The following is a 24066-nucleotide window of genomic DNA, read 5'->3' on the forward strand; positions in this document are numbered from 1 at the left end:
TTAAAAATATGCCCCCTGGTTTTGAACTCTCCCAAATTTAGCTGCATCCTTTCTATAGCAGGGTGACCAGAATTATACGCAGTGGTCTAAAAGAGGTCTCACTAATGTCCTATACAATGTTAATATGATGCCCCAACTCCTTTACTCAAAGGTCGGAGCTATGAAGGAATGTATACTAAATACCTTCACTTTGTGATGCACATTTATGTACCCAAACTCTAAAGTGTCTGTTCAAGATCTCTAACCACACTAATTGCATAAACCCTGCCCTTGTTTTACCAAAATGCATTAGCTCACATTTATCTGAACTAAACTCCATTACCCAGTTGCTTGAGATCCCTTTGTAATCTTAAATAACCTTCTTCACTGTCCACTATCCCATCGACCTTGGTGTTATCTGCAAACGAACAAACCGTGCCTCCAATATTCTCATCCATATCATTTATATAAATGACAAACACCGATGGACCCGATCCCTATGGAACACCGCTGGTCACAGGCCTCCAGTCTGAAAAACAACCCTCCACCATCACCCCCTGGCTCCTACTGTCAACTCAATTAGCAAGCTCCCCCTGAATCTCATGTGATCTAACTTTACTAACTAGTCTAACATGCAGGACCTTGTCGAAGGCTTTACTAGAATCCCAAGTAAATAACGTCTCCTGCTCTGCCCTCGTTAATCTTCTTGGTTACTCCATTAAAAAACTCCCAAGTTTGTGAGACATGATTTCCATCACAAAAAAACATTGCCAGCTCTCCCTAATCACTCCCAGGCTCTCCCAATGCAATTAAATGTCTACTTACCCCCTGCTAGTCTCAGACTCACAGCTCGACAGTTCCTAGACTTCTTACAGGCTTTCTTAAACAATGGCACTACATTAGCCACCCTCCAGTCCTTCACCCGTGTTTGTAGACGATATAGGCATCTCTGCTAGGAGTCCTGCAATTTCCTCCCTTACCTCCCACAACGTCCTGGGATACACTTGATCAGGTCATATAAACTAATCTACTTTTATGTTACAGGCCTCCAGCACTTCCTCTTCTGTAATGTGAACTGTTTTCAAAACATCAATAGCTATTTCCCCGGGCTCTCTAACCTCCATTCCTTTCTCAACAGTAAAAACTGACGCAAAACATTCATTTAATGTCATAAGTTTCCATCAGATCACCTCCTTACTCTGCTACACTCCAGTGAATATAATCCTAAACAATCCATTCTCTCACCACAAGTGCCTGGCCTGCGTATCTGTTGCAAATTACCCCCTTGAGAAGGTGGGGATGAGCTGCCTTCTTGAACTGCTGTAGTCTGTGTGCTGTTGGGAGACCCACAGTATCCTCAGGGGGGGAACGCCAGGATTTTGACCAGGCAGCATGAAGGAACTATTGATATATTTCCAAGTCAGGATGGTAAATGGTATGCTCTCCGTTTAAACCCCAGTGACAAAGTGCCTGCCCAACTCTCTGATCAGGTACCAACCTGTAATTAACTTCCAGCCATGACTTCACCAAGGAACAAAAGCTTTGTCCTTTTAAGAACGAGCTGTTCCCACAGTCCAGCAGTCACCTTTAGCTCACAGCTCCAAACCATTCAGGCAACTGGGAAGTATTCTGTCATGCTCCTGACTTGTACCTTGGTGATCAGAGGAGTATAATGCTGGCTATTTGGTCTATCATGCCTGCACCAGACCATTACCTGTTTGATGATGCTGCCCCTTGGCGTTTTTTTCCAACAGGGGTCATAAAGGCAGAGATGCCGATATGTCTGGAAACATCGACTTTAAACAATGACAGGGAAGCGATCAGGTCTCCCAGTTATGGTTTTCTTTTTCCTAGCCCAGTTTAATTCTTAGCAGGCAGTCAGAAACTGCTGGGGACTTGGAGAAACAGCTACAGTGAGAAAGGTTCCATGCTTCGTGCTTGAACGTGCTCTCTGAAATCTCTCCTGCCTGTAAGAACCTGTGTGAATTGACCTTTTGCCAAGGAATGCATTTGTGGGACGTTGCGGGGATTGAAACAGCTCCTTGCGATATTGCGTAAGTTGCATTTTCAAAAGTTGTTATTGTAAATGCTGTTTCCTTTTGTCCCGTTCCCGTAAGGTGCAAATAAATTGTATTTGCTTAGAGCTAAGTGATTGGACCAGCTGCATCACCCCTGAACATCTGCCTTTTACATAAAGGCCAAACCTCTTAAAATGCTTTGAGGGGAGCTGGCCTGGTCCATACACACCGATAGCAAATTTCTTGCTTTGCCCCCCCCCTCCCCGAGCCATATCCCTCCACAATATTTCTATCCAATAAATGTGCCTCTACAACGTTTCCAGGCAGCGTATTCCAGACCGACTACTCACTGGGTGAACAAGTTTGAACTTCAGTCCATGATGGATGGCCAGTGATAATCCTGGACACACACTCCAACTGGCATCCTCCTCCTCCTCGATACATCTCACTCCGTCCAGCACTTCCTCCTGATTCCCGCTGACTCGTCGATTTATCCAATTCTGCCACACACACCTCCCCCCAACCTCACGGTTGATATGAAATGCCACACTCGCCAGGGTCACAGACCATCAGAGAAAGCTCTGCTGCTCTTGGACCAAGTTCCGGGGATTTTGGTAATGAGGACCGGGCACGGTCAGTGGGAATGGGCTGGGCTCTGGCTGAATTCAGGATGCCCACGAGGCACCATCCCAACTTGTATTAAAACCACGTCTGCACTTCTGCCTGAGTGAGTCGCTGGTCCGTGTCAGAGTCACCCGCGTCGTCATGGTCTGGAGTCACGTGTGGGTCAGTTTGGGGAGTGACAGTGGGGAAGCCATTAGTTTGAGAGATAGAGACAGGGAAAGGGAGACAGAGAATGGGGCAGGGGGAGGTGAAGACAGACAGAGCGGGAGAGAGAATAGGGGAGAGAAAGAGTGACTGATGGGGAGAGGTAGAGCGGGAGAGAGGGGGGAAGGGAGGGTGAGAGAGGGTCAGGGAGAGAGGGGGAGAACAAAGGGACAAAGAGAGAGAGGGAGGAGATAAACAGGAGAGAGAGGGGAAGAGAGGGACAGGAGAGAGAAAGAGAGGGATAGGGGAGGGGGAGAGAGATTGAGGAGGAGAGATATAGCAGGAGAGAGCGACAGGGAGAGAGAAAGAGAGGGACGTGGGGGTAGAGAGAGATTGAGGAGGAGAGATAGAGCAGGAGAGAGGGACAGGGAAAGAGTGGATCGGGGGGGAGAGAGAGATTGAGGAGGAGAGATAGAGCAGGAGAGAGGGAGGAAAGAGAAAGAGAGGGATGTGGGGGTAGAGAGAAATTGAGGAGGAGAGATTGAGCAGGAGAGAGGGACAGGGAAAGAGAAAGAGTGGGTTGGGGAGACAGAGAGAGAGAGAGGGAGAGAGAGACCGAGGGAATAGAGGGGCACACATTGCTGACACATGGAAGGCTCCCCTGCAGAGATTGATTGGGATCTGGAAGCCGTTGCTTGGACGATGGGGGCAGAGTCAGGGACAGTGGATTGGTTCCTTCAGAAGGCCAGTCCACAATGGCCTGTTCCACAGTGGAACGTTCCTGATGCTGAAAGAAGTGATGCCTCTTCGAGTTGGAGTGGAAAGATTCCCACACTAAAACATGGATCAGAGGAGAGGTTTATTTGTTTTTAAAAAAATCCCTCAGCATCTTCACAAACACAGAATGCAAAGATGTGAGGGAGCTTATCGACAACGCCCTCCCACCCCCCCTCCCTCCCCCCCCCGCGATTACCCTGCACACAGTACAGCCCGGCCCCTGCTGGTGGCCTCCTCACAAACACAGAAAAACAGAACAATAAAGGAGATGGAGTCACGGAGCTCAGACGGGGCAAACCCCCACCCCCACCCAACCCCACGGGCGAGCAGTTCAGACTCTACACTGGCAGTGACAATCAGACAGGGCTCAGTTCATCAGCTTCCAACTCCCACTGCATGGCAAGACTCAGTATCATAACACCTCAGAGACACAGCTCCCCGCGGGATACTGACTCTCCCTGGGGTACAGGGCACTGACTCTCTCCGGGGGCATGAAGGGGGAACAGAGTCTCACCAGGGTACGGGGGGAACTGCCTCTCCCTGGGTGGGGGGGTGGTGTGACACTGACTCTCCCCAGGATATGGGAGTGACTCCCTGCTACATGACACCCCTGATGGGTTTTGGGAGGGGTGGGGGGTGCAGGCTGGTGCTGTGTGCTGCGATAGATACCTCCCTGTCACTCTCAGTGCTGTGTAAGTGCTCTGCTCTCCCGAGTGACTGATACAAACAGTGGGACGAATAACCAGATTCTCAGGATTATCGAGTCAGAGGCTATGGTGTAAATTCACAAACAGCTCAGTCACTCAGTCTATAGGGGCTCTGCCCTATCTATACAGTTCTCCATCAGGACAGACCCCTGCAGTCTATAGGGCTCTCTGTGCCAGGGCCCGGCAAAGCAGCGAGATCCCAGAAATCTGTTGGGATTCCCTCTTTCTATTTGGGTGGGGGAGGTAGATGTGGGGGGGGGGTAGAGGGAGAGAGATAACAGGTGCCTTATCTCCCCTCTCTGCCTCGCTCTTGTCTCTAACTCAGCCTTCCATCAATCCCTCCACTCTTTCTCCATACTCTTTTTTTCTCTCCTACCCTGTTTCTCATTCCTTTTCTCTCTCTCTCTCTCTCGGTCTGTCTGTCTGTATCATGCTCTGTCTGTCTCTGTCCCCCACTCTGTTTTCTTGTCTGTCTCTCTCTCTCTCGCTCGCCTTCTCTCCCGCCTCACTCTGGTGCTCTCTCTCTCTCTCCTTCCCTCCCGCCTCACTCTCTCTCTCTCTCGCTCTCCTTCTCTCCTGCTTCACTCTGGAGCGCGCTCTCTCTCTCTCTGCCCTCCCCCCCCAGACTCTGTCTCCCTCTCCTCTCTCCCTCCGGTACGTCTTGCTGATTTGGAGGTTGTTGACGAGGTTGGGTGTGACAGGGTCAGGTTCAGGGCAGACACACCTTCGGCCTCAGTCAGTCTGGGACGAATGGAAGTGAACTCTTTAGCCAAAGGGCAGGCTTTTCCAGAACCTGTGGGAGACAGGAGGGAATGAGAGGTTAGGTTGTGGCACAATGTCCCATCCCAGTGTATCATCTCCCTGACCCGGCATGACCCTTCTGCAACCCAGGGGAGATCTTAAATCCACTCACAGGATTTGGGTGTCACAGGCTGGGCCAGTATTTAGCCCGTCTTGAGCTGCCCCTAGGGAAAGTGGGGGGTAAGCCACCTGCAGTCCCTTTCTCCTCACCAACCCCAACCCCCCTCACACTGCCCTTAGGGAAGGAGTTCCAGGGTTTGGTCCCAGACAATGTCGAACTTCTCGAGTATTGCCGGAGCTACCCCACCTCCCCCAACCCAAAGCGAGTGGGCAGTTTTCCTTCACATTCCTGACTCATGCCTTTTCGATGGTGGGATGGGCTTTGGGGGGGTGGGGGGGGGTGTGTGGAGGGAGTCAGGAGGGGAGTTACTCTCTGCAGGATTGAACCCCCAAGATATCGATAGTGGGGGGGGGGGGAGGGGGATTCTCTCTCAATGGGAACCCTCAGGATGTTGATAGTGGGGGGGGGGGAGGAGGAGAGAGAGGGGATTCAGTGACGGTAACACCATTGAACATCAAGGGGGCGATGGTTAGATTCTCTCTCAATGGGAACCCCCAGGATGTTGATAGTGGGGGGGGAAAGGGGATTCAGTGAAGGGAAACCATTGAACATCAAGGGGGCGATGGTTAGATTCTCTCTCAATGGAAACCCCCAGGATGTTGATAGTGGGGGGGGGGGGGGGGGAGGGGGGATTCAGTGATGGTAACACCATTGAACATCAAGGGGGCGATGGTTAGATTCTCTCTCAATGGGAACCCCCAGGATGTTGATAGTGGGGGGGGGGGGGGGAGGGGGGATTCAGTGATGGTAACACCATTGAACGTCAAGGGGGCGATGGTTAGATTCTCTCTCAATGGGAACCCCCAGGATGTTGATAGTGGGGGGGAGGGGGATTCAGTGATGGTAACACCATTGAACGTCAAGGGGGGCAGCAATTGTGAAGGTGGTCAGCCCCAAGATGTTGATAGCAGGGAGGCATTCGTTGATGGTATCATCTTGTGGCACAATGGTGGTGTCCCTACTCCCGGACCGTGAAGTCTAGGTTCATGTCCCACCTACTCCAGAGGTGGACAATAATATTTCTCAACAGGTTGATTAGAAAATCGTTTACATTTTGAAAACTACCATGAATGTCAAGGGGGTGATGGACGGTTAGATTGTCTCTTATTGAAGATGATCATTGTCTGGTATTTGTTTGGTCGTGAATGTTACTTGCCACCTGTCAGCCCAAGCCTGGATATTGTCCAGCTCTTGTTGCATTTGAACACGGACTGTTTCAGTACCTGAGGAGTGGGCAATGGTGCTGAACACTGGGCAATCATTGGCGAACAATCCCCACCTCAGACTTTATCATGGAGGGAAGGTCATTGATGAAGCAGCTGAAGATGGTTGGGCCTAGGACACTACCCTGAGGAACTCCTGCAGAGATGTCCTGGAGCTGAGACGACTGACCCTCCAACAACCACAACCATCTTCCTGTGCGACAGGTCTGACTCCAACCAGTGAAGCGTTTTGCCCCCTAATTCACATTGATTCCAGTTTTGCCAGGGCTCCTTGATGCCATATTCGGTCAAATTGCAGCTTTGATGTCAAAGGCTGTCCCTCTCCCCTCTCCCTCTGGAATTCAGCTCTTCAGTCCATTTTTGACCGAAGGCTGTAATGGGGTCAGGAGCAGGGTGGCCCCAGGGGAACCCAAACTGGGCATCACTGAGCAGGTTATTGCTAAACAAATGCTGCTTGACAGACGCCTTCCATCACTTTACTGATGATGGGAGAGGAGTCTGACAGGACAACAATTGGCCGGGTTGGATTTGTCCTGCTTTTTATGCCCAGGACATACCCGGGCAGTTTTCTACATTGTCCGGTAGACGTCAGTGTTGTGACTACACTGGAACAGCTTGGCTAGGGGGAGCGGCAAGTTCTGGAGCAACAGTCTTCAGTACTATTGCCGGAATGTTGTCAGGGCCTGTAGCCTTTGCAGTTTCCAGTGTCTCCAACTGCTTCTCAATATCACGTGGAGTGAATCGAAATGACTGAAGACTGGTATCTGAAATGCTGGGGACCAGCGGAGAGAGATAGATGGATCATCCACTCAGCATTTCTGGCTGGAGATTGCTGTGAAAGATGTGCTGGGCTCTTCAATCATTGAGGATGGGGATATTTGTAGAGCCTCCTTTTCCAGTGAGTTGTTAATTGTCCACCACCAATCACGACTGGATGTGGCAGGACTGCAGAGCTCAGATCTGATCGGTTGGTGTTTAAACCACTTACCTCCATCTGTCACTTACTGCTTTGGCTGGTTGGCGCGCAAGGAGATCTGTTCAAGAACACTGTCCGTAACAGTGAACAGGAGCTGATTCCCCCCCCCTCTCTCTCTCTCTGACCCAGGGATCACTGGGCAGTGATCAGGAGCAGGAACCCTGGCTGATTTCCCCTCTCTCTCTCTCTGACCCAGGGATCACTGGACAGTGATCAGGAGCAGGAACCCTGGCTGATTTCCCCTCTCTCTCTCTCTGACCCAGGGATCACTGGACAGTGATCAGGAGCAGGAACCCTGGCTGATTTCCCCTCTCTCTCTCTCTCTAACCCAGGGATCACTGGGCAGTGATCAGGAGCAGGAACCCTGGCTGATTTCCCCTCTCTCTCTCTCTCTAACCCAGGGATCACTGGGCAGTGATCAGGAGCAGGAACCCTGGCTGATTTCCCCTCTCTCTCTCTCTAACCTCGGGATCACTGGGCAGTGATCAGGAGCAGGAACCCTGGCTGATTTCCCCTCTCTCTCTCTCTAACCTAGGGATCACTGGGCAGTGATCAGGAGTAGGAACCCTGGCTGATTTCCCCTCTCTCTTCTCTCTAACCCAGGGACCACTGGACAGTGGAGAAAGTGAGATCTGCAGATGCTGGGGATCAGAGCTGAAAATGTGTTGCTGGAAAAGCGCAGCAGGTCAGGCAGCATCCAGGGAACAGGAGCAGGAACCCTGGCTGATTTCCCCCTCTCTAATCCACGGATCACTGGGCAGTGATCAGGAGCAGGAACCCTGGCTGATTTCCCCCTTCTCTCTCTCTCTAAGCCAGGGATCACTGGGCAGTGATCAGGAGCAGGAACCCAGGCTGATTTCCCCCCTCTCTCTCTCTGTGTCGATGTAACCCAGGGATCACTGGACAGTGATCAGGAGCAGGAACCCTGGCTGATTTCACCCATCTCTCCTTCTCTCTAACCCAGGGATCACTGGACAGTGATCAGGAGCAGGAACCCTGGCTGATTTCCCCCCCCACTCTCTCTCTCTCTCGAACCCAGGGATCACTGGATAGTGATCAGGAGCAGGAACCCTGGCTGATTTCCCCGCGCTCTCTCTCTCTGACCCAGGGATCACTGGGCAGTGATCAGGAGCAGGAAACCTGGCTGCTTTCCCCTCTCTCTCTAACCCATGGATCACTGGGCAGTGATCAGGAGCAGGAACCCTGGGTGATTTCACCCCCCTCTCTCTCTGTCTCTCTCTCTAACCCAGGGATCACTGGACTGTGATCAGGAGCAGGAACCCTGGCAGATTTCCCCTCTCTCGCGCTAACCCAGGGATCACTGGGCAGTGATCAGGAGCAGGAACTCTGGCTGATTTCCCCCTTCTCTTTCTCTCTAACCCAGGGGGTCACTGGACAGTGATCAGGAGCAGGAACCCTGGCTGATTTCCCCCTTTTCTCTCTCTCTAACCCAGGGGGTCACTGGACAGTGATCAGGAGCAGGAACCCTGGCTGATTTCCCCCCCCCTCTCTCTCTGTCTCTCTCTAACCCAGGGATCACTGGACAGTGATCAGGAGCAGGAACCCTGGCTGATTTCCCCTCTCTCTAACCCAGGGATCACTGGGCAGTGATCAGGAGCAGGAACCCTGGCTGATTTCCCCCCCCACTCTCTCTCTCTCTCTCTCGAACCCAGGGATCACTGGGCTGTGATCAGGAGCAGGAGCAGGAACCCTGGCTGATTCCCCCCCCCCCCCCACTCTCTCTCTCTCTCTCTAACCCAGGGATCACTGGGCAGTGATCATGAGCGGGAACACTGGCTGATTTCCCCTCTCTCTCTCTCTGTCTCTCTCTAACCCAGTGATCACTGGACACTGATCAGAAGCAGGAAGCCTGGCTGATTTCCCCTCCATCTCTCTCAAACCCAGGGATCACTGGGCAGTGATCAGAAGCAGGAACCCTGGCTGATTTCCCCCTCTCTCTCAAACCCAGGGATCACTGGACAGTGATCAGGAGCATGAACCCTGGCTGATTTCCCCCCCACCTCTCTCTCTCTAACCCAGGGATCACTGGACAGTGATCAGGAGCAAGAACCCTGGCTGATTTCCCCCTCTCTCTCTCTCTAACCCAGGGATCACTGGTCAGTGATCAGGAGCAGGAACCCTGGCTGATTTCCGCCCTCTCTCTCTCTAACCCAGGGATCACTGGTCAGTGATCAGGAGCAGGAAACCTGGCTGATTTCCCCCCTCTCTCTCTAACCCAGGGATCACTGGACAGTGATCAGGAGCAGGAACCATGGCTGATTTCCGCACCCCCCCCTCTCTCTCTAACCCAGGGATCACTGGACAGTGATCAGGAGCAAGAACCCTGGCTGATTTCCCCCCTCTCTCTCTCTAACCCAGGGATCACTGGTCAGTGATCAGGAGCAGGAACCCTGGCTGATTCCCCCCACCACTCTCTCTCTCTCTCTCGAATCCAGGGATCACTGGGCAGTGATCAGGAGCAGGAGCAGGAACTCTGGCTGATTTCCCCCCTGTCTCGCTCTCTAACCCAGGAATCACTGGACAGTGATCAGGAGCAGGAACCCTGGCTGATTTCCTCTCTCTCTCTAACCCAGGGATCACTGGACAGTGATCAGGAGCAGGAACCCTGGCTGATTTCCCCCCCCTCTCTCTCTCTGTCTCTCTCTAATCCAGTGATCACTGGACAGTGATCAGGAGCAGGAACCTTGGCTGATTTCCCCTCTCTCACTCTCTCTAACCCAGGGATCACTGGGCAGTGATCAGGAGCAGGAAGCCTGGCTGATTTCCCCCCTCTCTCTCTCTAACCCAGGGGGTCACTGGACAGTGATCAGGAGCAGGAATCCTGGCTGATTTCCCCCCTCTCTCTCTCTCTCTCCCTAACCCAGGGATCAGTGTGCAGTGATCAGGAGCAGGAACCCTGGCTGATTTCCCCCCCCCCAACTCTCTCTCTCTCTAACCAAGGGATCACTGGGCAGTGATCAAGAGCAGGAACCCTGGCTGCTTTCCCCCCTCTCTAACCCAGAGATCACTGGACAGTGATCAGGAGCAGGAACCCTGGCTGATTCCCCCCACCACTCTCTCTCTCTCTCTAACCCAGAGATCACTGGACAGTGATCAGGAGCAGGAGCCCTGGCTGATTTCCCCCCTCTCTCTCTCTAACCCAGGGATCACTGGACAGTGATCAGGAGCAGGAACCCTGGCTGATTTCCTCCCCCCCCCCCCCCTCTCTCTCTCTCTCTCTAACCCAGGGATCACTGGGCAGTGATCAGGAGCAGGAACCCTGGCTGATTTCCCCCCTCTCTCTCTCTCTCTGTCTCTCTCTAATCCAGTGATCACTGGACAGTGATCAGGAGCAGGAACCTTGGCTGATTTCCCCTCTCTCACTCTCTCTAACCCAGGGATCAGTGGACAGTGATCAGGAGCAGGAACCCTGGCTGATTTCCCCTCTCTCTCTCTCTAACCCAGGGATCACTGGGCAGTGATCAGGAGCAGGAACTCTGGCTGATTTCCCCTCTCTCTCTCGAACCCAGGGATCACTGGGCAGTGATCAGGAGCAGGAGCAGGAACCCTGGCTGATTTCTCCACCCACTCTCTCTCTCTCTCTCTCTCTCTAACCCAGTGATCACTGGGCAGTGATCAGGAGCGGGAACCCTGGCTGATTTCCCCTCTCTCTCTCTCTCTCTCTGTCTGTCTCTCTCTAACCCAGTGATCACTGGACAGTGATCAGGTGCTGGAAGCCTGGCTGATTTCCCCTCCATCTCTCTCTAACCCACGGATCACTGGGCAGTGATCAGGAGCAGGAACCCTGGCTGATTTCCCCTCTCTCTGTCTCTCTAACCCAGGGATCACTGGGCAGTGATCAGGAGCAGGAACCATGGCTGATTTCCCCCTCTCTCTCAAACCCAGGGATCACTGGTCAGTGATCAGGAGCAGGAACCCTGGCTGATTTCCCCCCTCTCTCTCTAACCCAGGGATCACTGGACAGTGATCAGGAGCAGGAACCCTGGCTGCTTTCCCCCCTCTCTAACCCAGAGATCACTGGACAGTGATCAGGAGCAGGAACCCAGGCTGATTTCCCCCCTCTCTCTCTCTAACCCAGGGATCAGTGGACAGTGATCAGGAGCAGGAAGCCTGGCTGATTTCCCCTCTCTCTGTCTCTCTCTAACCCAGGGATCACTGGACAGTGATCAGGAGCAAGAACTCAGGCTGATTCTCCCCCCCCCCCTCCCTCTCTCTCTCTCTAGCCCAGGGATCACTGGGCAGTGATAGGAGCAGGAAACCTGGCTGATTTCCCCTCTCTCTCTCGCTAACCCAGGGGTCACTGGACAGTGTTCAGGAGCAGGAACCCTGGCTGATTTCCCCCCCTCTCTCTCTCTCTAATCCAGTGATCAGGAGCAGGAAGCCTGGCTGATTTCCCATCTCTCTCACTCTCTCTAACCCAGGGATCACTGGGCAGTGATCAAGAGCAGGAACCCTGACTGATTTCCCCCCTCTCTCTCTCGCTAACCCAGGGATCACTGGACAGTGATCAGGAGCAGGAACCCTGAATAATTTCCCCTCTCTCTCTCTCTCTAACCCAGGGATCACTGGGCAGTGATCAGGAGCAGGAACTCTGGCTGATTTCCCCTCTCTCTCTCTAACCCAGGGGATCACTGGGCAGTGATCAGGAGCAGGAACCCTGGCTGATTTCCCCCCCACACACTCTCTCTCTCTAACCAAGGGATCACTGGGCCGTGATCAGGAGCAGGAATCCTGGCTGCTTTCCCCCCTCTCTAACCCAGAGATCACTGGACAGTGATCAGGAGCAGGAGCCCTGGCTGATTTCCCCCCTCTCTCTCTCTAACCCAGGGATCAGTGGACAGTGATCAGGAGCAGGAACCCTGGCTGATTTCCCCTCTCTCTCTCTCTAACCCAGGGATCACTGGGCAGTGATCAGGAGCAGGAACTCTGGCTGATTTCCCCTCTCTCTCTCACTAACCTATGGATCACTGGGCAGTGATCAGGAGCAGGAACCCTGGCTGATTTCCCCTCTGTCTCTCTCTAATCCAGAGATCACTGGACGGTGATCAGGAGCAGGAACTCTGGCTGATTTCCTCTCTCTCTCTCTAACCCAGGGGGTAACTGGACAGTGATCAGGAGCAGGAACCCTGGCTGATTTCCCCCTCTCTGACCCAGGGGGTAACTGGACAGTGATCCGGAGCAGGAACCCTGGCTGATTTCCCCCTCTCTGACCCAGGGGGTAACTGGACAGTGATCAGGAGCAGGAACCCTGGCTGATTTCCCCCTCTCTGACCTAGGGGGCCACTGGACAGTGATCAGGAGCAGGAACCCTGGCTGATTTCCCCCTCTCTGACCCAGGGGGTCACTGGACAGTGATCAGGAGCAGGAACCCTGGCTGATTCCCCCCTCTCTGACCCAGGGGGTCACTGGACAGTGATCAGGAGCAGGAACCCTGGCTGATTGATCCTCTCTCTGACCCAGGGGGTCACTGGACAGTGATCAGGAGGAGGAACTCTGGCTGATTGATCCTCTCTCTGACTCAGGGGGTCACTGGACAGTGATCAGGAGCAGGAACCCTGGCTGATTTCCCCCTCTTTGACCCAGGGGGTCACTGGACAGTGATCAGGAGCAGGATCCCTGGCTGATTTCCCCCTCTTTGACCCAGGGGGTCACTGGACAGTGATTAGGAGCAGGAACCCTGGCTGATTTCCCTTATTTATTCGTGGTTGCAGTCCCCACGTTTTGCCTATTGACTGTCACTCTGTTGATTGTGAAACAAGTTTTCTTGCCTTCTCACAGCAGGAGCTGGGGCTGATTGTTGGAGGCACAATTCAGCCCGAGTGCTGAAGTTTCCGGTGGCCTCTCATGGGTCCCCTTGTGCCCGTTGAGCTGGACCTGGGTGTGGCAGTAGATGCCGCATTGTTCACATACAAAACGGTAGGGCTGCAGTAAACTGATGCCATGGTGTTTCCGTGCGTGGACCCGGAGATACGCCACCGTGGTGAAACCTGTAGTTGGGGGAAGGTTTGAGAGAGAGAGAACACAGGAGAACATCAAATCCAGACAGAGTGACAGAGAGAGAGAGAGAGAGACACAGAGAGAGAGACACAGAGAGAGAGAGAGAGAGAGAGAGACACAGAGAGAGACACACAGAGAGACACAGAGAGAGAGACAGAGAGAGAGACAGAGAGAGAGAGACAGAGAGAGAGAGACAGAGAGAGAGAGAGACAGAGAGAGAGAGAGAGAGACAGAGAGAGAGACAGAGAGAGAGACAGAGAGAGAGACAGAGAGAGAGACAGAGAGAGAGACAGAGAGAGAGACAGAGAGAGAGACAGAGAGAGAGACAGAAAGAGAGAAACAAAGAGGACACTTGGGGTTGTTTTCATTGGAGAAAAGAAGGTTTAGGGGTGACTTGATAGAGGTGTACAAGATGATTAGGGGTTTAGATAGGGTTGACCATGAGAACCTTTTTCCACGTATGGAGTCAGCTATTACAAGGGGCATAGCTTTAAATTAAGGGGTGGTAGGTATAGGACAGATGTTAGGGGTAGGTTCTTTACTCAGCAAGTCGTGTGTTCATGGAATGCCCTGCCAGTAGCAGTGGTGGACTCTCCCTCTTTATGGGCATTTAAGCGGGCATTGGATAGGCATATGGAGGATAGTGTAGGTTAGGTGGGCTTGGATCGGTGCAACATCGAGGGCCAAAGGGCCTGTACTGCGCTGTATTCTTCTATGTTCTATGACAGTGCGAGAGAGAGAGAGAGAGAGAGGGGGAGAGCACAGAGATGAGACACAGCCTGACCAACAGATGTGGACAGGCTGCTGATGGTCAGAGGTGCACAGTCAGATGTCACAGGACACCAGGTTGTTGCCCAAAAGGTTTATTTGAAATCACAAACTTTCGGAGCGCTGCTCCTTCACCAGGTGAAGTGGAGGGAGGTGCACAGGCACAGAATGTATAGGTGCAGAGATAATGGCAAGATAACTCCAGGTAATTAAGAATGTCAACAGATAATACAAATGGTGTGAATGAAGTGTCAACAGCTGAATAACAAGTGAAGGGATGATCAATGATCCAATTAATTAAGGCAGAGAGATAATTACAAAAAGTCAGAAATCAGGCAGGTGCTGGGGACAAACCAAACGACTGGAATAACATGATAGGTACAAGACAGACCTACTGAGGGTCTAGCCAAAGTAACAAGTAATCCCATACTATACAAACTAACTAAGGGAAGGAGAGGTAGCGAGACAGAGGAAGGGGAATTCAGAAGAGGCTCCTACTCCTGATTATAAGACAGAGACAGACAGGGAGTGGCTGGTGGTGGGGAATCGCTGAACATCCTACATCCTCACGATGATTTCAGATTCAGGGCTGGCTGTAATTCCTCCTCCACAGCTCAATCTCAACCCAGCACAGAGCCAGACAATGAATAAAGCTTCCCCCCCCCCCCCCACCCCCAGGACAGGGACAGCACAGGGTTAGATACAGAGTAAAGCTCCCTCTACACTGTCCTCCTCTCTCCTCCCCCCCCCCCCCCAATCCCAGCGACAGGGACAGCGTGAGGTTAGATACAGAGTAAAGCTCTCTCTACACTGTCCCCCCCCATCCCAGGGACAGGGACAGCACGGGGTTAGATACGGAGTAAAGCTCCCTCTACACTGTCCCCCCCCATCCCAGGGACAGGGACAGCACGGGGTTAGATACAGAGTAAAGCTCCCTCTACACTGTCCCCCCCATCCCAGGGACAGGGACAGCACGGGGTTAGATACAGAGTAAAGCTCCCTCTACACTGTCCCCCCCATCCCAGGGACAGGGACAGCACGGGGTTAGATACAGAGTAAAGCTCTCTCTACACTGTCCCCCATCCCAGGGACAGGGACAGCACGGGGTTAAATACAGAGTAAAGCTCCCCCTACACCGCGCCCCCCGTCCCAGGGACAGGGACAGTACGGGGTTAGATACAGAGTAAAGCTTCCTCTACACTGTCCCCCCCATCCCAGGGACAGGGACAGCACGGGGTTAGATACAGAGTAAAGCTCTCTCTACACTGTCCCCCCCCATCCCAGGGACAGGGACAGCACGGGGTTAGATACAGAGTAAAGCTCCCTTTACACTGCACCCCCCCCCATCCAAGGGACAGGGACAGCACGGGGTTAGATACAGAGTAAAGCTCCCTTTACACTGCACCCCCCCCATCCAAGGGACAGGGACAGCACGGGGTTAGATATAGAGTAAAGCTCTCTCTACACTGTCCCCCCACCAATCCCGGGGACAGGGACTGTGTGGGGTTAGATAAAGAGTAAAGCTCTCTCTACACTGTCCCCCCATCCCAGGGATAGGGACAGCACAGGGTTAGATACAGAGTAAAGCTCCCTTTACACTGCACCCCCCCCCCCACCCCCCCTTCCACCAAACACTTCCAGGACAGGGACAGCACAGGGTTAGATACAGAGTAAAGCTCTCTCTACACTGCCCCCCCCCCCCATCCCAGGGTCAGGGACAGCACGGGGTTAGATACAGAGTAAAGCTCCCTCTACACTGTCCCCCCCATCCCAGGGTCAGGGACAGCACGGGGTTAGATACAGAGTAAAGCTCCCTCTACACTGTCCCCCCCCCCCCCCCCCCATCCCGGGGACAGGGACAGCATGGGGTTAGATACAGAGTAAAGCTCCCTCTACACTGTCCCCCATCCCATCCCAGGGACAGGGACAGCACGGGGTTAGATACAATAGACAACAGAACAATAGACAATAGATGCAGGAGTAGGCCATTCTGCCCTTCGAGCCTGCACCACCATTCAATATGATCATAGCTGATCATCCCTAATCAGTATCCTCTTCCTGCCTTATCTCCATAACCCTTGATCCCACTATCCTTGAGAAGTCTATCCAACTCTTTCTTAAATGAATCCAGAGACTGGGCCACCACTGCCCTCTGGGGCAGAGCATTCCACACAGCCACCACTCTCTGGGTGAAGAAGTTTCTCCCCATCTCTGACCTAAATGGTCTACCCCGTATTTTTAAGCTGCGTCCTCTGGTTCGGCACTCACCCATCAGCGGAAACATGTTTCCTGCCTCCAGAGTGTCCAATCCTTTAATAATCTTATATGTCTCAATCAGATCCCCTCTCAGTCTTCTAAACTCAAGGGTATACAAGCCCAGTCGCTCCAGTCTTTCAGCGTAAGGTAATCCCGCCATTCCAGGAATTGACCTCGTGAACCTACGCTGCACTCCCTCAATAGCCAGAATGTCTTTCCTCAAATTTGGAGACCAGAACTGCACACAGTATTCCAGGTGTGGTCTCACCAGGGCCCTGTACAGCTGCAGAAGAACCTCTTTGCTTCTATACTCAATCCCTCTTGTTATGAAGGCCAGCATGCTGTTAGCCTTCTTCACTACCTGCTGTACCTGCATGCTTACCTTCATTGACTGGTGTACAAGAACACCCAGATCTCTCTGTACTGCCCCTTTACCTAAATTGATTCCAGTTAGGTAGTAATCTGCCTTCCTGTTCTTGCCACCAAAGTGGATAACCATACATTTATCCACATTAAACTGCATCTGCCATGCATCTGACCACTCACCTAACCTGTCCAGGTCACCCTGTAATCTCCTAACATCCTCACATTTCACCCTGCCACCCAGCTTAGTATCACCAGCAAATTTGCTAATGTTATTACTAATACCATCTTCTATATCATTAACATATATTGTAAAAAGCTGCGGTCCCAGCACTGATCCCTGCGGTACCCCACTGGTCACTGCCTGCCATTCCGAAATGGAGCCGTTTATCACTACTCTTTGTTCCCTGTCGGCCAACCAACTTTCAATCCAAGTTAGTACTTTGCCCCCAATACCATGCTCCCTAATTTTGCTCACTAACCTTCTATGTGGGACTTTATCAAAAGCTTTCTGAAGGTCCAGGTACACTACATCTACTGGATCTCCCTCGTCCATCTTCAGAGTTACATCCTCAAAAAATTCCAGAAGTTTAGTCAAGCATGATTTTTCCCTTCATAAATCCATGCTAACTCTGACCTATCCTGTTACTACTATCCAGATGTCGTAATTTCATCCTTTATAATAGACTCCAGCATCTTTCCCACCAACGAGGTCAGACTAACAGGTCTATCATTTCCTGCTTTACAGAGTAAAGCTGCCTCTACACTGTCCCACCATCCCAGGGACAGGGACAGCACGGGGTTAGATACAGAGTAAAGCTCCCTCTACACTGTCCGCCCCCATCCCAGGGACAGGGACAGCACGGGGTCAGATACAGAGTAAAGCTGCCTCTACACTGTCCCACCATCCCAGGGACAGGGACAGCACGGGGCGGTCAGAGACAAACTCTGGGTCACTGTGTTCTGTGTCTCACTCACCTTTATTACAGATGTCACAGGTATGGTTGGGTCCCTCACTGTGAACCTTCATGTGGTCTGTAATGTAGGCAGCACTTAGCAGCTTCCCACAGACGTGACAGGGCACCTTCTCCCCATGCCGAATCATGTGTGCTCGTAGTCGGTCTTTGGTGGCAAACGCTGCTTCACAGGTCTGTGGGTGGAAGGTAAACGCAATCGAGTGAGAGCTTGGGAGTTTGTAACTGCGGCCCGGTCACCCAGAACGGAGTCCACTGACCATCGGTCACTCTCCCCACCCTCCTGCGGCTCACTCCCCACTGACCATCGGTCACACTCCCCACCCTCCCGCGGCTCACTCCCCACTGACCATCGGTCACTCTCCCCACCCTCCCGCGGCTCACTCCCCACTGACCATCGGTCACTCTCCTCACCCTCCCGCGGCTCACTCCCCACTGACCATCGGTCACTCTCCCCACCCTCCCGCGGTTCACTCCCCACTGACCATCGGTCACTCTCCCCACCCTCCCGCGGCTCACTCCCCACTGACCATCGGTCACTCTCCCCACCCTCCCGCGGTTCACTCCCCACTGACCATCGGTCACTCTCCCCACCCTCCCGCGGCTCACTCCCCACTGACCATCGGTCACTCTCCCCACCCTCCCGCGGCTCACTCCCCACTGACCATCGGTCACTCTCCCCACCCTCCCGCGGCTCACTCCCCACTGACCATCGGTCACTCTCCCCACACTCCCGCGGCTCACTCCCCACTGACCATCGGTCACTCCCCACTGACCATCGGTCACTCTCCCCACCCTCCCGCGGCTCACTCCCCACTCTCCCCACCCTCCCGCGGCTCACTCCCCACTGACCATCGGTCACTCTCCCCACCCTCCCGCGGCTCACTCCCCACTGACCATCGGTCACTCTCCCCACCCTCCCGCGGTTCACTCCCCACTGACCATCGGTCACTCTCCCCACCCTCCCGCGGCTCACTCCCCACTGACCATCGGTCACTCTCCCCACACTCCCGCGGCTCACTCCCCACTGACCATCGGTCACTCCCCACTGACCATCGGTCACTCTCCCCACCCTCCCGCGGCTCACTCCCCACTCTCCCCACCCTCCCGCGGCTCACTCCCCACTGACCATCGGTCACTCTCCCCACACTCCCGCGGCTCACTCCCCACTGACCATCGGTCACTCTCCCCACACTCCCGCGGCTCACTCCCCACTGACCATCGGTCACTCTCCCCACTCGCTGGTCACTCCCCACTAACCATCGGTCACTCCCCACTGACCATCGGTCACTCTCCCCACCCTCCCACGGGTCACTCCCCACTGACCATCGGTCACTCTCCCCACCCTCCTGCGGCTCACTCCCCACTGACCATCGGTCACCCTCCCCACCCTCCCGCGGTTCACTCCCCACTGACCATCGGTCACTCTCCCCACCCTCCCGCGGCTCACTCCCCACTGACCATCGGTCACTCTCCCCACCCTCCCGCGGCTCACTCCCCACTGACCATCGGTCACTCTCCCCACGCTCCCGCAGCTCACTCCCCACTGACCATCGGTCACTCCCCACTGACTATCAGTCACTCTCCCCACCCTCCCGCTGGTCTCTCCCCACTGACCATCGGTCACTCTCCCCACGCTCCCGCAGCTCACTCCCCACTGACCATCGGTTACTCCCCACTGACCATCGGTCACTCTCCCCACCCTCCCGCGGCTCACTCCCCACTGACCATCGGTCACTCTCCCCACCCTCCCGCGGCTCACTCCCCACTGACCATCGGTCACTCTCCCTACCCTTCCGCGGCTCACTCCCCACTGACCATCGGTCACTCTCCCCACCCTCGCACGGCTCACTCCCCACTGACCATCGGTCACTCACCCCACCCTCCCGGGGGGCACTCCCTACTGACCATCAGTCATTCACCCCACCCTCCTGTGGGTCACGCCCCACTGGGCTCCGGTCACTCCCTACTGCATGGTCACTCCCCCACTGCCCGGTAACTCCCCCACTGGGTCTCGGTCACTCCCCACTGCCCGGTAACATCCCCACTGGGCTCCGGTCACTCCGGTCACACCCCCACTGGGCCACGGTCACTCCCCCACTGGTCTCCGGTCACTCCCACACTGTGCCCCGGTCACTCCCCCACTGGGCCCCGGTCACTCCCCCACTGGGGCCCGGTCACTCCCCCACTGGGGCCCGTTCACTCCCCCACTGGGGCCCGGTCCCTCACCCATTGGGGCTCCAGTCACTCCCCGACTGGGCACTGGACACTCCCCCACTGGGCCCTGGACACTCCCCCACTGGGCTCCGGTCACTCTCCACTGGGCTCTGGACACTCCCCCACTGGGCCACGGACACTCCACCACTGGGCCACGGACACTCCCCTACTGGGGCCCGGTCACTCCCCACTGGGCCCCGGCACTCCCCTACTGGGGCCCCGGACACTCCCCTACTGGGGCCCGGTCACTCCCCCACTGAGCTTCGGTCACTCCCCACTGCCTCGTCATTCCTCACCACATTTCAGTCACCGGTCACTCCTCCATTGGGCTCCAGTCGCTCCCCCACTGGGCACCGGTCACTCCCCACTGGGGCTCGGTCACTCCCCACTGGGGCTCCGTCATTCCTCACCACATTTCAGTCACCGGTCACTCCCCCATTGGGCTCCAGTCGCTCCCCCACTGGGCACCTGTCACTCCCCACTGGGCCCCGGTCACTCCCCCACTGGGCTCCGGTCACTCCCCCACTGGGGCACGGTCACTCCCCCACTGGGGACCGGTCATTCCCCCACTGGGCCCCGGACACTCCCCTACTGGGGCCCGGTCACTCCCCACTGGGCTCCGGTCACTCCCTACTGCATGGTCACTCCCCCACTGCCCGGTAACTCCCCACAGCCCGGTAACATCCCCACTGGGCTCCGGTCACTCCGGTCACACCCCCACTGGGCCACGGTCACTCCCCCACTGGTCTCCGGTCACTCCCACACTGTGCCCCGGTCACTCCCCCACTGGGGCCCGGTCACTCCTCCACTGGGGCCCGGTCACTCCCCCACTGGGCCCCGGACACTCTCCACTGTGCTCCGGTCACTCCCCCACTGGGCTCTGGTCACTCCCCCACTTGGGCTCTGGTCACTCCCCCACTGGGGCCCGGTCCCTCACCCATTGGGGCTCCAGTCACTCCCCCACTGGGCGCTGGACACTCCCCCACTGGGCCCTGGACACTCCCCCACTGGGCTCCGGTCACTCTCCACTGTGCTCCGGTCACTCCCCCACTGGGCCCCGGACACTCCCCCACTGGGGCCCGGTCACTCCCCTACTGGGGCCCGGTCACTCCCCTACTGGGGCCCGGTCACTCCCCACTGGGCCCCGGCACTCCCCTACTGGGGCCCCGGACACTCCCCTACTGGGGCCCGGTCACTCCCCCACTGAGCTTCGGTCACTCCCCCACTGCCTCGTCATTCCTCACCACATTTCAGTCACCGGTCACTCCTCTATTGGGCTCCAGTCGCTCCCCCACTGGGGCTCGGTCACTCCCCACTGGGGCTCGGTCACTCCCCACTGGGGCTCGGTCATTCCTCACCACATTTCAGTCACCGGTCACTCCCCCATTGGGCTCCAGTCGCTCCCCCACTGGGCACCTGTCACTCCCCACTGGGGCTCGGTCACTCCCCACTGGGGCTCGGTCACTCCGCCACTGGGCTCCGGTCACTCCCCCACTGGGGCACGGTCACTCCCCCACTGGGGCACGGTCACTCCCACACTGGGCTTCGGTCAATCCCCACTGCCTCGTCATTCCTCACCACATTCCAGTCACCGGTCACTGCCTCATTGGGCTCCGGTCACTCCCCCACTGGGCTCCGGTCACTCCACCACTGGGGGCCCGGTCACTCCACCACTGGGGGCCCGGTCACTCCCCCACTGCGGGCCCGGTCACTCCCCCACTGCGGGCCCGGTCACTCCCCCACTGCGGGCCCGGTCATTCCCCCACTGCGGGCCCGGTCACTCCCCCACTGCGGGCCCGGTCACTCCCCCACTGCGGGCCCGGTCACTCCCCAATTGCGGGCCCGGTCACTCCCCCACTGCGGGCCCGGTCACTCCCCCACTGGGGCCCGGTCAATCCCCCACTGGGGTCCGGTCAATCCCCCACTGGGGTCCGGTCAATCCCCCACTGGGGTCCGGTCAATTCCCCACTGGGGTCCGGTCAATCCCCCACTGGGGCCCGGTCAATCCCCCACTGGGGCCCGGTCACACTCCCACTGGGGCCCGGTCAATCCCCCACTGGGGTCCGGTCAATTCCCCACTGGGGTCCGGTCAATCCCCCACTGGGGCCCGGTCAATCCCCCACTGGGGCCCGGTCACACTCCCACTGGGGCCCGGTCACTCCCCCACTGGGGGCCCGGTCACTCCCCCACTGGGGCCCCGGTCACTCCCCCACTGGGGCCCCGGTCACTCCCCCAATGGGGCCCCGGTCACTCCCCCACTGGGGCTCCGGTCACTCCCCCACTGGGGCTCCGGTCACTCCCCCAATGGGGCCCCGGTCACTCCCCCACTGGACTCCGGTCACTCCCTACTGCCTGGTCACTCCCCACCACATTCCAGCCACTGGTCACTCTCCCCCTACCACCAACTGGTCACTCCTCCCCTTCCTGCCTGCCAGTCACTCCACCCCTGGGCACTGGTCACTCTCCTCCATTCACCGGTCACTACTCCCCTGCACAGCACCAATCTGTAGTTGCCCGAGAGTCACCTTCCTGAACCCTCTCCCCAAACCACGCCCCTACCTACCTCCCTCCCCCAAAACAAGGTGGTGGGGATGGGGGAGAGGCTGCGGGGAGGACGTACCTCACATTTGAAGGGTCTCTCTGTAGAATGGACCTGCCTGACGTGGCTGTTGAGATGATCAGGTCTGAAAGAGAGGAACAGCAAAAAATGAGGGCTTCTCAATTGTAAGTGGTCTGATTAGTAAGCTGATGGACGACACAAAGATTGAGAAAGCTATGGATAGTGAGGAGGATTACCAGAGAATACAGCATGATATAGAAAGACTGGAGAAATGAATACAGAATTTAATCTGGACAAATACGGGGTTTTGGAAGGTCTGAGGCAGAAGGGAAGGATACAGTAATTGGCAGAATCTTTATTACTTGCTAACCATAATGGATGGACTACCAGGTTTGCGGAAGTAATTACGTTACAGAGTATTAAGGCAAAAAAGGTGGTGGGAGAGTTGGTAGATTTCTTTATGCAGTATGGGGTAGCCAGAGAGACTCAGTCAGATCAAGGGTCTAATTTTACTGCTCGGCTGTTTAAGGAAGTCATGGATAGCTTAGATATACAGCACTTTAAATCCAGTGTGCATCATCGTGAATCCCAGGGAGCTTTGGAAAGGTGGCATCAGACCCTGAAGACCATGTTAAGAGTGTACTGTCAGGATTACCTGAATGATTGGGATAAAGGTAACCCATCTGTATTGTTGGCCATTAGAGATGCCCCAAATGAATCTACTCAGTTTACTCCCTTTGAGTTGTTATTTGGACATGGAGTGAGAGGGCCTTTGAAATTAATTGAAGATGAATTGACAGTATCGAAGTCAGAGATCTCACATGTGGATTATGTATTTGAGGTGCGAGAGTTAGCTAAACAGCACCTGAAGAGGGCACAGCATAGAATGAAGCAGGTGGCAGATAAAATTATAAAATTCGGATGTTTTCCCGTGGGGATGATGCATCAGTATTGTTACCAGTGAGAGGAAATCCCTTCAAAGCCAGTGGTCCCTATCAAATTGGCAAAAAGTTGAGTAAAGTATCTGGTAAAGATGCTGGAGAGGAAAAACCTGTTTAAGGTATGTCATGTGAACATGTTAAAACCTGACTATAACAGAGACAAAGTACTGAAGATACAGGTGTTAGTTATTGCCCCATAGAGTGAGGAATCAAATCTCGATATCATGGAGTTTGATGTGCCTCAAAATACATTAAACAATGAGAAGGTCCATGAGCAGTGAAATAGGTTAGTGAGCTATCGTCTCAGGAGCAAAGATCCCAGTTGAAAGGCTTGTTGCAGCAGTATGAGGACATATGCAGGAATAAGATAGGGGAGACTAATACTATTGTACATGAGGTGGAAGTAGACAATGCTGTTCCGATAAAACAACACCCCTACAGACTTAATCCTTTCAAAGCCCAACAGGTCCAGAAGGAAGTGGATGCGATGCTCAATGAAGATGTCATCGAACTGAGTCAGAGTGAGTGGGGTTCACCGATTGTTAGTTCCCAAATCTGACGGGACTCTACGATTTTGTGGGGGCTATCGGAAGATTAAT

The 24066-nt window shown here is 54.9% G+C and overlaps 1 protein-coding gene across 1 annotated transcript in view; it reads right to left on the bottom strand.

The window, feature by feature from the left end:
* Positions 1 to 3831: 3831 nt before the first annotated feature.
* The window catches only part of LOC122546720 (myc-associated zinc finger protein-like), a 33481-nt gene continuing 13246 nt past the window's right edge, over positions 3832 to 24066 (bottom strand). Inside the window, exons 3-6 of the mRNA XM_087981926.1 lie at positions 22587 to 22650; positions 17754 to 17925; positions 13160 to 13378; positions 3832 to 5042 (exon numbers count right to left, since the gene is read on the bottom strand). Of these exons, the coding sequence (XP_087838052.1) occupies positions 13164 to 13378; positions 17754 to 17925; positions 22587 to 22650 (451 nt within the window). The 3' untranslated portion in view covers positions 3832 to 5042; positions 13160 to 13163. The remainder of the gene's footprint in view (positions 5043 to 13159; positions 13379 to 17753; positions 17926 to 22586; positions 22651 to 24066) is intronic.

The sequence above is a fragment of the Chiloscyllium plagiosum genome, unplaced genomic scaffold, assembly GCF_037043375.1.
Source record: "Chiloscyllium plagiosum isolate Xiang-an unplaced genomic scaffold, Cpla_swu_hap1 HiC_scaffold_41, whole genome shotgun sequence".
Lineage (NCBI taxonomy): Eukaryota > Metazoa > Chordata > Chondrichthyes > Orectolobiformes > Hemiscylliidae > Chiloscyllium > Chiloscyllium plagiosum.